Source organism: Strix uralensis, chromosome 7, assembly GCF_047716275.1.
Source record: "Strix uralensis isolate ZFMK-TIS-50842 chromosome 7, bStrUra1, whole genome shotgun sequence".
Classification (NCBI taxonomy): domain Eukaryota; kingdom Metazoa; phylum Chordata; class Aves; order Strigiformes; family Strigidae; genus Strix; species Strix uralensis.
The window spans coordinates 29,360,879-29,376,592 of NC_133978.1; the positions used below are offsets into that span (position 1 = coordinate 29,360,879).

General features: G+C 40.2%; 1 protein-coding gene across 1 annotated transcript in view; it reads left to right on the plus strand.

Annotated features, from left to right (window-relative positions):
• Window positions 1-230: 230 nt before the first annotated feature.
• Window positions 231-15,714, plus strand: part of CFAP58 (cilia and flagella associated protein 58) — a 61,034-nt gene continuing 45,550 nt past the window's right edge. Inside the window, exons 1-6 of the mRNA XM_074874042.1 lie at window positions 231-272; window positions 2,090-2,371; window positions 7,958-8,106; window positions 9,928-10,084; window positions 12,135-12,329; window positions 14,547-14,684. Coding sequence (XP_074730143.1) covers window positions 264-272; window positions 2,090-2,371; window positions 7,958-8,106; window positions 9,928-10,084; window positions 12,135-12,329; window positions 14,547-14,684 — 930 coding nt within the window. The 5' untranslated portion in view covers window positions 231-263. The remainder of the gene's footprint in view (window positions 273-2,089; window positions 2,372-7,957; window positions 8,107-9,927; window positions 10,085-12,134; window positions 12,330-14,546; window positions 14,685-15,714) is intronic.

Sequence of the window (15,714 nt, forward strand, 5' to 3'; positions counted from 1 at the left end):
TAGAAGAAAAACCTGAGGCTGACGGGACGGGGTTGGAGGTGACCGGGGTCTCTGGGCCCACACGGAGCGAACCCGGCCTGCCCGTCCCAGGGGGGCCCGCCCCGGCCCGGCCCCTCCCACCGCCCCAACGGCCCGCCCCGCCCGCCGCCGTTGCTACGACACGGCGCGGCGGCCTCCACACGGCCGCGGCCTCGGGCCGCCACAGCCCCGGCACCGGCAGCGACCCCCGCCCCGCTCGCTGCCGCCCCTCGCCAGCCGGCAGCATGGCTGAGGTGAGACCCCCTCACCCCCCCTCCACTCCCCGCCTGTTCCTTGGGCAGGACGAACGCTGTACTTCAGAATAAGCCCAACATCATCATCTACGTATCATCTGTATCTATATACCATAACTACGTGTCGAGTTACTTTTGTCAGCAGAGCTCAGTTAGATCCTGTGTGGAAAGTAGGAGCAATTAAGCTACTCGTACATCGGCAGTAATAACACTTAAATTCTGGGAACACCTGCTGCTTTTAAGATGGTGGGTGTGATACCTCCCCCACTCCTCGCCCCCATCGTTACTGCTCTTCTTTTAACTCTATTTATGATCACAAACGTGAACGAGATAAAAACTGAAGGTTTGATGTTGGAGAGGAGGATGACATAAGAAGAAACCCAAATTTGTTGCTGTGAGCGCCAGAGCAGTTTGAAGGGGTTACGCACCAAACTGGGGCCCTGCCGTGCAGACCGCCCTCCCACACCAGCAGAAGCGTGGGTTTTCATATTCAGGTTGCCTTTGCTGTTTTACCACTGAAGTTTCTGACACAGAAAAAAAAACCCTCAAGTCAGCGCCTTGGCAAGGAGGGGGGGACTTGGAGCCGGTGCCTCTGCCTCAGTGTGTCACAAAGCCTGACCTTTCTTTCAAGTCGTAAGGATCTGGTTTTAGCCTTTTAATTTCAGGTTTTCCAGGTAGCGTGAATTTATGTATTTCTCCCCCCCCCCCCAAACAATGAAACAAATGAAATGTGTAATTTTCCTCTCAGAATTTATTTTTTTTTAGAATTTTGAAAATTCTTGCCTTTAAACTGCTTATATTCAAATGGTGAGTTGGGGCCTGAACCATTTTTGAAATAGCAATCCATTGGTTTGTGTGGGGGAGATATGAAGGCAGATTTTTAAGGTTGTGGGAACTGTGCATCTCATTGCCTACCCTCTGTGAGGGAGGCTCATCATACATCCATGGCTGGCACCTAAACAGGAGAGCTGTTTTCCTATCTGAGTGAGTCCACCTCTGAGATGCGATTATAAGGATATACCTAGACTTCAGATTGCAGCGTAGAGATGTTCTGGTCAGTTTTGAGCAAGCTTGAGTGAGCGATGGCAGCAATGTATCAGTGACAGCATGAAGTGTCCTGTGGGCTGATACATGTTGCTCCTTAGCAGATCAAGCTGACTCCTGAGAAGTGGCCACGCAGTCTCCTCTTGGTATGATTGTGTTCTGCTGAAGGCTATAATGGAGGCTTATTTTAGGCTGTTTTGAAAAATACTGGTAGAATTTGGTGTCCAGCAACTGAGCTGGCAAAATTTGGCATCAGAACTGAGCTAGATCAAAAACATCCCCTGTGAAAGGTTTAACAGTAGCATTTCCTGCAGGGGAAGGATTGGCATTACTGGAGCTTTCAGACATGCTTATCTGCAGGTGATTTGCTGGCACTATCTGCATAGAAAGCATAAACTAATCAGACTTTAGAGTGTAGAGATCTGGGAAGAACTGGGGCTAAAATACTGGGCTTCCTGAATAATTGATGTATTATTTAAACACTATCACAATGATGATATTTTATAGACCTATCTTTAAAGTAGTTGTAGTACTCAATTACAGGAACTCTGACTGTTAAAGCACAAGTTATTTCAGTAAAATCGGGGGAGATCTGTTTGAAAAATAGCCTGCAATGTGCATATCATATGCTAGCAAGAGAACTGTTACTTCAGGAAATTTTGTCATGATTTCTTAGTAGCTGTTACACACCCGGTGTATTGCTTTTTTATATTCTGGGGTCGTGAGATGTTGAATTCCTCCTGTTTGTTGATTATCTATCTCATTTCATTCAGGAAAAGTCTGGCAAACCGTATCTGGAAGAAAGTGCATTCGATGCACTGGAAAAAGACTTCCAAGAAGTCATCAATCTACTTAAGGGAGATAAAACTCTGGAAAAATTCCGAGTAGAATATGAGAAGCTCCATGCTGTTATGAAGAGGTCTCATGAAAATGAAAATCGACTCATGGAGAAATGCAGGGAGTTGAATGCTGAGCTTGTGGTGAATTCATCTAAAATAGCTGCGCTCACAAAGCTGTCTAAAGATGATCGGGGAACTATATCATCAATGAAGACGGTAAATTTGAATAGAATTAAATATGATCTGAAATTGTTAATGAAAAACATGGTAACAAGAAAAGCATCTACAAGAACACTTTATTTTATGTAGAGAACTAGCCAGAGGACTAAGTATAGAGCTGGCATCTCCAGTGCTTCAACCTCTGCTTTGCTACCTATCACTTTGTTTCCTCAGTCTGGTATTTTTACAGGTCCCAATCAAATTCTGTGTTTATTTGCACTAAACCAACTCCATCAGCTTTCAGGTACTCATTAACAGTTTTTGTTTCAGCTTTTCCTCTATAAAATAGCACATTTTCAACTTAGTATACAGGTTTTGATTAATTAATTTTTTTGAAGGGCTGCTTGGATGTTAACTATTGCCAGAACATTAAAAAATCAACTTACTTGCTGAAATATGGATTGTAGACCAGGGAAGTGTCATCAACTCATATAAATAAATGTTTCATGGTGTTTTTGAAAAGGAATCCCATATAACATTTCAATGTGATTTTGCCAATTTACGCTGATGTGTTCTTTGTTATTATTGATTTGAACTCTGTCAAATCAAAGTGCTTGACTTGCTAAAAACAGTCCATCACTTTAGCCTTACAGTGAGGTTTGACTACCAGAAACCTAAAGCTGCCAAATGATCAGAAGACTCTATTTTGAACTTTTTTCCTTCTGATGATTTAAAAACTTAGGCTATGGTATCTAGACAGGCTTTAATTTAGCATTTAGTTGAGAAACCTCCATGCCTTACAATAAAGTGTTTTGTTCCAGTAAAATAAATTCAGTGTAACAATCCAGAGTGATCTATGAGCACTACAGAAATAGAAGTTCTTTGAAATGAAGTTTCTTGTCCTTGGAATTAGGAAGAAAATACACTCAGGGTAAATATAAATAGCAGTGCTGTCATCCGATGGCTGCAGCTCGCAAGGCCATGGTACTGCTCAAAGCATCCTTAAGGAGGAGGAAAACCGCATAGAAAATCTTGTTGATTTTCACTGCTGCTAATCAAAACCTGGTAGGTGGGTGTCAGGAACTGCAATGATCCTTATAATTTTCTTTTTGCTATTACATGGCAATACTCTGAGTGTGAACAGTAGCAGAGGCAATCCTTTAAGATGTTCCCAAGCTGAGGAAGCATTGTCCTAGCAATGTTGTAAAACTGAGGAGCCAAAGAGTAGGAAAAATAAGAGCCTTTCCAATTTCAGCAGCTAATCTGAAGCTCAGGCAACGTATAGCTTAACAATACCACCTACTGTTGAACCAGCTAAGAGATTTTGTAGGGGAAAAAGCTGCTTGACAATATGATCCTGTTAGAAATGACGTGCAATGCATAACATCTGACATTTCAATTCTAGTGGAGTGCTGTCAGCCAAGTAAACAGCACTGATACTTTTTCAGTTTGGTTATGAGAATTAGTCTTTTCCTTAAATGTTCAGGAATTATTTGGATATTGTTTAAAATGTTCCTGTCATGTTTTGGGGTTTTGTTTGGTATACCCTTTATATTTCATGTTATTCTCCTTTCTGAAGGGAAGTTCCGTTACAGCTGTAGTTTTTCACTACAATTTTACTAACATTCAAAAAATGTGTTTTGCAAGTGCCCAAGGCAAGTGTTGAGGAAAGTTCAAGTGCTAAAATAGCAAAGATGATATTCTTCAGTGCTAAATTAAACAATCTGTTTCACTGTTTTATTATCCTGGTAGGGCTGTTCCTGTAAAAATGGTATAGTTGCTTCAAGTTAAGGCCCTAATCTTGGTGACATGATGGGTCATCAGGATAACAGGTGTACAGTCCTTCTTCTAGCTTCATTGTTTCATATACAAATAACAATTAGAGAAACAAAATTTTTCTCCATGTGAAGCCTCATTGTAATCAGTAGGGTTTGTTTAGAGGCAGGGTTTAACTGCACAGATTGGTAGGACCCAGGTCAGTAATAATCCATAGCTGTTAACTGTCTGATGGTAGTTCAGTGCTCTGTTTTGTAGTTTTGATAAACTGGACATAATAGTCTGCTGTTTACAGTCATATCAAAGGAGCAAAGGGGCAAGCTGAACGCGAGAGACCTTCTACTGCCCTGCTTGGAATTACCAAGGTTTCAATTTCCAGGGGTATCAATCCAATATACTAAGAAAGCATTTCAGTAATTCTTGGTTTCTGAGCAGTGAAAATGATGTGATCTTTTGGGGTATTTAATGGAAATAAAGTAAGGCAGTCACACTTTATGAGTTCTGCTTCAGAATTTCCAGAGTTCCAGTACTTCTCCAAATTTTTTTGAATTATTCCAACTGCAAACATCCAGTGTAATTCTGTCTTTAATTATAGAATCATAGAATGGTTTGGGTTGGAAGGGACCTTAAAGATCATCTCCTTCCAACTCCCCTGCCATGGGCAGGGACACCTTCCACTAGACCAGGTTTCTCAAAGCCCCGTCCAACCTGGCCTTGAACACTGCCAGGGAGGGGGCAGCCACAGCTTCTCTGGGCAGCCTGTTCCAGTGTCTCACCACCCCCATAGTGAAGAACTTCTTCCTTACATCTAATCTAGATCTACTGTTCTTCAGTTTAAAGTCATTACCCCTTCTTCTATCCCTACATGCCCTTGTAAAAAGTCCCTCCCCATGTTTCCTGTAGCCCCCTTTAAGTACTGGAAAGCCACTGTAAGGTCTCCCTGGAGCCTTCTCTTCTTGAGACTGAACAGCCCCAACTCTCTCAGCCTGTTCTCATAAGGGAGGTGCTCCAGCCCCTTGATGATCTTCATTGCTTCCTCTGGACCTGCGTGAGCAGGTCCATGTCTTTCTTAACGCTGGAGGCCCCAGAGCTGGACACAGCACTGCAGGTGGGGTCTCACAAGAGCAGAGTAGAGGGGGAGAATCACCTCCCTCGACCTGCTGGTCACGCATCTTTTGATACAGCCCAGGATAGGGCTGACTTTCTGGGCTGCAAATGCACATTGCTGGCTCCTGCTGAGCTTCTCACCAACAGACTGCAATGCATGTTACCTATCTAACCATGTACTGCAATTACTCAGTGATGCATTCTTTCAGTTCCCCTCTGCACTGAGTAACAATGTGAAAATTTTGTCAGAGAAGGCTTCCACCATCAGAAATTTCCTCCTCTTTACTTTTGAAGTTAAAGGAAGCAATCTGATGATCTGCTATTCAAAGTAAGACACAACCAAGAAACAACTACAATGAAGCCCAGTTTTGTTGATGCTGAAGTCTGTAGCAAATTCTTACTTAGATTTTGCTTATTAATGGGGCTATCATCTGTGCCTGCTAAATTTATTGATAAAAATTGGTTTTACCAATGCAAATTCAAAAGAATTGTTTTTACACTTCAAAAGCAAGATAAAGTTCCAAAAGCACAGCTTAAGGTGACCTGAAATCACTGCTTATCTGAATTGACTTCAGGGGATCATTTTTGCAAATACTCACCAAAACAAAATACTCACTGAAGCCAGTAGGACCTCTCAGAGGGCATATTGATTTTATTCACCAGTTCTATCTCCCAAAACTCCAATCGTAATGATTTAATTCACCAATTTTAATCACAGTCTAATCAGCCAGCAGGAAGCTTTGATTTAAGTAATCAGCTTTAATCTTATTTTCCATTTGCATTTTTCTAGAGAAAGGTTGTTTGTCTCTTATTGGTTGGCAAATCTGAAACATGTTTATTTACAGCTATATTTTATGCTTTTCTGCCTGTCAAGATGATACACTATGTCTTCATGCTATTATTTCAGCCTAGTGTGCATTTATTTAAATTTCATAATTGAACATTTTTATGTAAGATAATAATGAATGAAAAATTTATTATTTACTAGATGATACTTAATACTTTATGTATGCTCATTGCTGCATTTGAATGAAAATTAGAACTCAGAATGTATAAAACATAAAAATTGACTTTAATATTTAAAACTGTTTAAATATGCTTGATACATAAGTGAAAAGCACATTTTTCAAACTAAATTTAAACTAAGTACTTTAATAAGTAATAAAAGTACTGTTTGTAGGTAGTGAATTTAATTGACTATAATATCCTTCAGAATATCTGAGCAAGTAAATCCTACTGTTTAACTCTTTATTAATAGGTTAGGAAAAAAAGAAGAGCAAACATTCCTGATCTTTAAGTTCCAGATGGTTTCTCAAATTTAGATATGCTGAACTAATTGAATAAATAAAATGAAAATGTATTCCCTCTCCAGTTTGAAGAGGCTGCAGATGTTATATTTTGTGTTATCTTTTAAGCAAATTCTGGTAGCCTGTTACTTCTGCTAGTTTAGTAGCTTGAATTTTTAATTTAGGCAGCAAACAGCTAAGTACATTTATTTGATTTAAAAGAGTTCAATAAATATATTAACAATATACCATAATATATGTGTCATCATTTTGAGTTTAATGTTAAATAGGGGTTTTTTTGGAACCAGAGATGTTAATTTCAGTAAAGAACTGCTGTCAACAATTTGATATGAATTAAATTATTTGATATTCTTCATTGTGGAGGAGTTTTTAAATTATTTTCTCCCTGCCCCATTTTCATATGCTGCAAGAAGGAGTTGAAAGGGATATTATGGCCTGATGTAATGATGCTTCTATCTGGCTCTGCTTGGGGAGACCCTAGAGCTAATGTAGAGCTGCACAGCCACACTTGGAGTCTAAATCTGTACAAGTCCATCAAGCCCAGAACTCCATGAGGAGCCAGCTGAGAAAAGAGCGTGAGAGAGAGTACATCATGCTGTGATTTGCAGCTCAGGGACTTCTAGTGTCAAAAGTAGTTTCTTCATTATTTACTGAATCTTTGGGAACTTTTCTTCCAGTCCAGTTGCTTTCTGAATTTATGCATTTTTTTAGCACAGGATTCCAGAACTGGCAGGAACTTGGTTTGAACCTGGCAAGTGTTGTGTGTGATTCTTAAGGATCTGATTCAAGGGAGAGAGATGCAGAGGAAGTTAAAAAATCAAGTGAACTCTCCTCCCTTATCCTGTTTATGGATATCAAACACTGGACTTGTGAGAGGTACATGAGTCTGTCATTCAAGTAATTCTATGTGCTGAAATTTGGCAGGAGAATTGTGGGTTGTCAAAATATATAGTTAAAATCAAAATACACTAGGTCCTCACAGATGAAAATGAACAAGGAGGGAGAAAAGCCCCAAGTAACATCTTTTTCTCATCCAAATCAAATTAGATGTTCATTGTTATAAGAGCTAATAAGATTTTTACAGATGTAAGTGAGCTATTTAAGTAGATGGTATCTTTGTGGGCACTGAATTTTCAGTACATTTCCAGATATTACTGGGAGACACATGACCAAAATCTCATAGAGTGAGATTTGATAATGTTCAGACCTATGTGTTAAAGAAAATGTTTTAGAGCTTTTGTGGTATAAATTGACATAGCCTGAATGGTTCAAAATGTTTGCTCTGCTCTTGTCCAAAAGAAAACTGGTGAAGAAAACTGTTGTGAATCTAAGCATGAAAAGGCATGAAAATCTATTTTCTTAATTAACCAAAATGCAAGGCAATTAATTTTTTATTTGTTGTTCATTTTTAACCCAATTTAATTTATTTAGTTGTTTTCCATTTTGTTCCTAGGAGCTTGAAAAGGCCTGGAAAATGGTGGATACAGCCTATGGAAAGGAACAGAAAGCGAAGGAAACGATTAATTCACTGCAAGAGGAAATTTCACGCCTAACTAATTTAGTGGAGCAAGGATCTGGACTATCCCTGGGACAGGAGCACAAGTAAGTTTTCCCTAGGGAGGGGGAAAGCCTGATCTGATTTTCTATCATTCTACATTTTGTTTAGCCATGTAGACACTACAAAGACACTGGAAAAAAGAAAGAGAGGTCTTTTCTGCCTTTTACTTTTCTCATGAGTGCACATTTATTGGTCTATGTGTTTATGCAGTAAGCAAATATAGAAGCAAGCTCTGCCTGAATTCATTCAGCATTGGATTAAGCTGAGAGATCAAATAAAAATCAATATTATGCACTTTCTCAGTAACTGTTATATTGTTTTATCTGAGTAGCATTTCAACATACTCTGTCTTTGAGAATAGGGTCCTGTCAGCTTTTTTACATGTGATGGCAGCAGGGTCAACTAGATAAGGAAGCAGGAGACTTGATTTCTCTTCTGTTCTCAGCTTCGTTATAAGGCATTATCACTATCTCTCTTCTTTTTTGTATTTTATATTTATACATTTTCAAGACTATGAGTTTTTTTTAGTGAACACTTATGCATAGAGGGACCTAGTCTCAGGTGGAGCCTCTAGCTACTACAGTGTGCAAATAATAATGATCCTCAGGAGTTGCTCAAAAGCCCTCCAAAAGCTAGTGCTTGTTGTATCAGGTCCTCAGACTGTACTTATGCTGTAAGATTAAGTGTAAACTCAAAGATAAGATTAAGTATATTGACCCTATGACCTGTGTACTTTCTATCGAGATTGCTGATGGCTGGGCCAGCTGGTTCTGGCTTGAAATTTTCACACTGTGTAAGGTATTTATTTATATTATGCATTCAGGATATGTATGGGTCATGTTCATCTCCCCATGCACTGTGTATCCAGGCTGCATAAACAAGATTTGTGTCTGTGAGCAAGGCCTTTAGTGTGCTCAAACATTTCCCCTCCAAGGAATGTGCCAGCACATAAACCACCTGGATACATGAGAAAGCCACTCCTTCACTTTTAGTCCCTGAAATGTTCTGGAACTGTGTAACAGGTTTCCTTGGATCTAAAAGCTTGGTTATTAAGCCTTCTCCTAGTACAACTCTCCCTAAAGGCAGCTCTCTGGGGTTGTTTTTTTGCATTTTCCTGCAAGAGCCAGGAGCCGTTACTTTGCCAAGACCTCACTCCTGCCATTTCCAGCTGCTGCCCAGGCTGCTGAGACTGGCCTACTCAGATTTTCTTCTTAAAGTTCCTTCTGTATTGCCCTCCAGTTCCGTGCTTAAATACTCTGTCTAGTGACAAGGCTGTGGGACTAGAGAACTCTTTTACAGGTTTTCAGCCCTGTAGGGCTGTAACCCTATAGTCTTTTAGAACTGTAAGGCTGGTTTTTAAGGTTGAGCTTGAACCCACACTGCTTGGGCTTTCTTTTGAATTGTAAATGTGTCCAAAGAGGGAGTCTGTTTTATTCTTACATTAGGTGACTGTAAGACATAACCTAACTAGGTGCCCAGTCAGGTAAGCTGCAGAGAAACTGCTTACAACAATGTAATATTTTTGGTCCCTGAGTAATTTTGCAATGAGTGGTGAAGAATTTTGTTCCCTGTTACCTTTTTGGAAAACTGAAGGTTTCTTCAAACCCATGAGGATGTGATATAACAAGAAAGAGTAATTTATTGGACTAGGTTAGCTTTTAAAGCTGCCTATGATGATGGTGACTACGATCACAGTAGATAGAGCATATAATTCAATTGACCAACAGAGCCTTAATCTAAGAGGAGTTTAAAATGAAGCAAATTACTTTTAAACTCCTGTTTCTCACAAAAGATCTTGTTCTGGCATAGGAAGAAGAACAGAAATGGCCTGTGACACTGCTTGACTATTATTTCCTTGCTTCCAGTATCCAGGATTTGCTAAAACTTAAAGAAGAGATAACAAAGGAGCGAGACCAACTGTTGTCAGAGGTCGTGAAGTTACGTCAAAGTCTAACTCAAGCCACAGAGCAGCAGCAGGATACAGAGAGGGCAAAAAATGAGGCAGATCAATCCATTATGCAGGTCTGTACAGATCACCGGGTGGTGATTTTAGGCTTTGTCCTGAACCATTCTCCACTGTTGCAATTAATCTCCATTGACTGGTATGCTACTACCTGTTCTTTCACATCTCAAACATTTTCAGGAGTGCTCAGAAATGAGTCTGTTGTGAACGATTTTTCTGTTTTTCTCTACTTCTATGCTATGTCTTTTGCAAAGTGTATTGTCATGTACCAGCTGCTTCCATAGCTCCTGAATGAGGCCAAGGTTCCTTTGCCTGAATCATAGTTACCTTTCATACTGGAGATGTGGGTTTTTTTGATAAATCCTTATGCCTCCAAAGAACCACTTAGAATACAGACCTGGAATGGAGATCCTAGGTCCCTTGCTGTTGGCAGTGGTTGTCATATGATGCCATACCATCATTTTTAAGAACATATCAAATTCTGACTTAAAAGCTAACTAGGCTATTTTCTCCCCTTTTTATGAGAAGCTTTTCCAGAATTCACTTATCTAATGGTTAGAGACCTCCTGCTTTCTTCTTCACACTGATGCCTGCCTACTGTTTTTCAGCTTAAATAATCTGTCACCTCACCAGTGTCTGTAGAGACCAGTCATATTCCATCTCAGCTTTACTTTTTTCTGTCTCCTCTTTAAGTTAGGTTCGCTGTTTTTCTGACCATCTGAGTAGACCTTCTTTACTGATCAACATGTATATCTTCCTTTAAATGTGTATAGCAGCTGGAGATACAGAAGGATCAATAGGATACCTACTGAATGGAGAGAAAGTAGAAAAGGATGGAAGATGGGAAACAGAACTCTGATACACCAAAATATAAAAGCATAATAATGAGGAATAAAAGAATTTAAAGCAGAATATAAATAGGGGCTGGAGCAAGACAACAGGAGAAAGAAAAAGCAGAGAAGAACACTTAGAAAAAGAACAGAGAAGAGATAGAGACAGCACTTAGCTTATAGTTTTTTATTAATCACAGATAGAAAAGTAATGATCAGCCTAGGTTTCATGCACAGAACTCATTTCTGTTTCTGAAGCAGATGGATGGGAATGTGTTACAAGAGAATATAAATCTTTGCTTTTCTGACAGCATTGTGGGCATGGGTGAAAAGAGAGAGAATTGAAACTCCCATCAAAACTTATTGAATCTTGCCAGCCTTAATCTTCTGATACTCACTTCATCAGCCCTTAAATTTATGGGATTGTTACAGCATTTGTAACCACCTCCCATATGAAATTATTCTCCACTTCAGACTGCTTAAATGACAATGTCTTTTTGAAGATCCTGTTGAAGATCCCTGTCAGTTCTAGCAACTTCTCATCTGTGGGCTCAGAGGATTAGCAATCTTTAAGCAAAGAACATATTTTAATTTTTGGTCCCTGGCTGAACTGAATATTTCCATGGGGATCAAGCCCCTGTGTCCCCTCTCGGCTGATTCTGCTCCATCATGTTTCTGGGGAGGGTGAGAGCAGAAGTCACGAGACAGTCTATTAAATATAAGAGAAAGCTCCTCAGAAAAGCTCCTGCAGAGGAGCTTTGAGAGCAGAAAGATTGAGAGCAGTTGTGAAAATGAACACTGGTCTGACATCTCTCTTCCGTTTAATGTCAGTGTAATGAGTGTTTCTGCTGGTGAGATAGAAAAATCAAAATAAAAAGCCTTGCAATACAACATCAAGCCCTAATTAGTTTTAATGCTGCATTCAGAAAGTACCACTTTCAAGTAGCTTACAACTAAAAATACATTTGTGCCACTGTATCTTGAGAGGAATGCTTTTGTGTCTGAACTGTATCAGACCCGTCTGTGTGGGTGAACTGACTGGTGCTTAACAAATTCTTGCCATGAATAAATAGGTTCCCTCGTGCAGGATTTTTTGTTCAACCACTAGAGAACATATTTACTTCTGAGAAGATCTGGCATATTCCATGTAGTAGCAGGGATAGGAGTATAGAAGCTGTTGTTTTCAAAATCAGTGATAGTAGAGGGAGAGGTGAGAGGCCTTGTTTTCCTGAATAAAAGGCAGCAGAACTTAAAACTTTTGTCTTCTCTATTATTATAGCTTCAGCAAGAAATCCAGCTGCATCAGAATGAGGCATCACGAGAGGCTCGAAAGAAGGAAAAAATGGAGAAGGACCTGAAAAATCTTCTAGCTGAAGTGGATAACAAGGAAGCTGAGATCAAGAATTTACAGCAACATATACAGAGGAACAAAGAGGAACAACTGAATATGGAACAGCATCTAAAAGACCAGAAGGTAGGGTACATGGCACACGGTATTCATGAGGTCTAAGATTAGGGTCAGATGTCAAAATAAGAAGAAAATGGATTTTCCTGAAGGGAGAGGGAGGGAGATTATTTTAATTCAATAATTTTGATAAATATTTATTTTAATATAAATACTACTTTACTAGTAAATAAATATGTAGAACTTGCTGTCAGATTTCACATAGATTTCCTCACAGAAATCAGTAGTGAGTTGCAATGATACTGTTAGAGAACATCTTTAAAATATCACAGCAAATGAGACAAAGGCTGTGAAGAGCATGGATGATCTAATGACAGTAACAGGAGGCTGCCGGGTTGGACTTCTGACGTATATTGCCAGTTTTGCCACTGATTGACTGTAGTGGCATTGGTGAAGTCATTTTACCTCCCACCCCTTCTTTCTTCTCTGTCACAATAATTTTTATCTACCTCTCAAGCCTGTGGAAGAGTTTCTGTGAAAGGGCAGAGAACTGTCTTCGTAAACCTTTTTGATTGATTTTCCCCATTCTGTTTCTAAAAACTTTATCTGGAAATGTCCTAACATAGTGTTCTGCAAGTGTTTGAATTTTCAGGTTTTCAGACCATTTCCCCTGACTTTGAGAAACTCTCAGAGAAGCAATTTCAGTAAATGGCAGGGGAGATCTCATCACTGTAAAACAGTCCTACCTCAAGGGAAACTTCTTTGGGAGTTGTGTGTATCTTGTAAATTTATGACTTTTATGGCTTTTTCTTCCCTTCAGGTCCCTGAATTTGTGAAGGTAGAGGTCTGTGACAATTTTTTGTCAACACAGAGTCTTAGTAAAATACTTCACATAAAGAGATACAGAAGAGACTTGATATTTCTCTGAATATCACTGATTTGATGCAGCTTTTGAGGGCAGCTCCATGATCTGACAGGACAATCACATTGTTTTTAAATAGGATATCTACAATTCCTGGTTTTGTTCCATTCTTCCTCCTCCTTTCTGTAGTCCCTTTCAACCTTTTTAAGCAAATATTTTAGGGGCATTCAATTGTCCAAACTATGCTGGAAACCAATAGTTCACATGAAGTGCTGTGCCAAGGCTAATTAACCAGACTACTGCACTGTCTTTGTTGCCTGTGCTAGCTTGAAGGTGTCTGTGGAGGCCCTGCATTGTCTTTTTCAGAAAGTCTGTCCAAAACACAGGCTATCCAACTGTGCAAGAGTCAGGGTAGAGATCTGCAAGAGAAGGTGACTCAGGTTATTGTTTCTCAACTTAATTGTAGTTGGCTGTGATGCCTGCTCTTATTCCTCTGAAATTTCTAGTAAAATATCCTTGCTTGCATGACAGTGAAGATGGTTTGATACAGCTACTATAGGCTTCATCTCACCCGTGCCCAAGTCTCAATAAAGAATTGCCTGAAAGACAGTGCTGTCCTGACATCTGCCACAGAAGAAACAGTATGCCTTGTTTTTACATTGTCTTTGCTTCTGCATGCATTCAGAAGAGGGAGATTCCACTTCTCTTCCTTTAATATTTGTTAAGGGCATAGTACATATTGACTTTGTCAGTTTATCACTCATTAATGCTTGAAGTGAAAAATATGATGGTTGTTCTTTCCTCACTTAAGGAGTAATATCTGTTAGAGGAAGTCCCATCAAGCAGAAGAAAAGACTGGCATCTCCAGTATTGAGGTATATGTTCTCCATAGAAACCATGAAACTGCTGTTCTGGGCTTTTGACTGAAGATAAATTAGAGAGGAAAATGGTTGTGTCCTGGTCTCAGCAACCCATGTACCCAGAGAAATGTTATCAGCATATTAATGTAGGATTTGCTTGCTAAGAAACAGAGCTCCCCTGCCCTCTGCTGATTGAAATAATTTGAATCTCAAACTCATTTTCAGTAATTATATGTAGCAAGTTGTGTTACGTGATGCTTGCCAAATGCCTAACAAGAAGTAAAATATTTATCTACCACCTGCAAGAGAGACCTGCTAAGCTCCCAGAAAAAAAATGACACTGACTGTGTTATTCATTAGAAATTATCATTTCCCCTAGTCAATATGAACATGTATCATATTTCACATTAGTAATTTCATCAGCAATGAAGAGTGAGTTTTAAGCAGACAACAATCTGTAGCAACTTTTATCTCCTGGGGAGATGGAAGGTTCTATCTTCATGTATATGTAGATATTGTAATGAGATTAAAAAGAATTAATAGGATTGTTTTTTAATCTAACAGATCTTGAATGAAAAAGCTGGTAAGGAACTTGAGCAATTGCAGATGAGAAATAATAAGCTCATGCAAGAGAGTGAGCAGCACCGTGTGATGTTTAAAGAGGTGATGCAGGACATCCAGCAGAAGACAGCAGAACTGAAAGTAAGTACCAGAAGGTACACACATCCTATCAGCCATATGACTCTGACGGCAGTCTTACCACTTGGGACAGGGATGGCCTCGAGTTTTGTGCTGATAGTTCCCTAAGGGTAGTTTCGGAGGAAATCTGAGGAGTTTTTAGGAATAAATCTGGCTGTCACTGGATGCCATTCTTTCTGTGGCAGTACCATGATGCAGCCTCCAACTCTGTCACCTGACAGTGTAGTACCTGTCCTGTTGGAGGAGCTGTGTTTCATAAAACACATAGAATCATAGAATGAATCACAGAATGGTTTGGGTTAGAAGGGACCTTAAACATCACCTCGTTCCAACCCCCCTGCCCTGAGCAGGGACAACTTCCACTAGACCAGGTTTCTCAAAGCCCCGTCCAACCTGGCCTTGAACACTGCCAGGGAGGGGGCAGCCACAGCTTCTCTGGGCAACCTGTTCCAGTGTCTCACCACCCTCACAGAGAAGGATTTCTTCCTTACATCTAATCTAGATCTACCTTCCATCAGTTTAAAGCCATCACCCCTCGTTCTATCGTACATGCCCTTGTAAAAAGTCCCTCCCCATGTTTCCTGTAGCCCCCTTTAAGTACTGGAAAGCCACTGTAAGGTCTCCCTGGAGCCTTCTCTTCTTGAGACTGAACAGCCCCAACTCTCTCCGCCTGTTCTCATAAGGGAGGTGCTCCAGCCCCCCTGATGATCTTCGTGGCTTCCTCTGGACCCACTCGAGCAAGTCCATGTCTTTCTTAACGCTGGGGGCCCCAAAGCAGGACACAGGACTCCAGGTGGAGTCTCACAAGAGCAGAGTAGAGGGGGAGAATCACCTCCCTCAACCTGCTGGCCACACTTCTCTTGATACAGCCCAGGACATGATTGGCTTTCTGGGCTGCAAGCACACATTGCTGGCTCATACTCACTTTTTTGTCCACTAATACCCCAAAGTCCTTCTCTGCAGAGCTGCTGTCAATCCACTCATCTCCCAGCCTGCATTTGAGCTTGAGATTGCCCTGACCCATGTGCAGGAC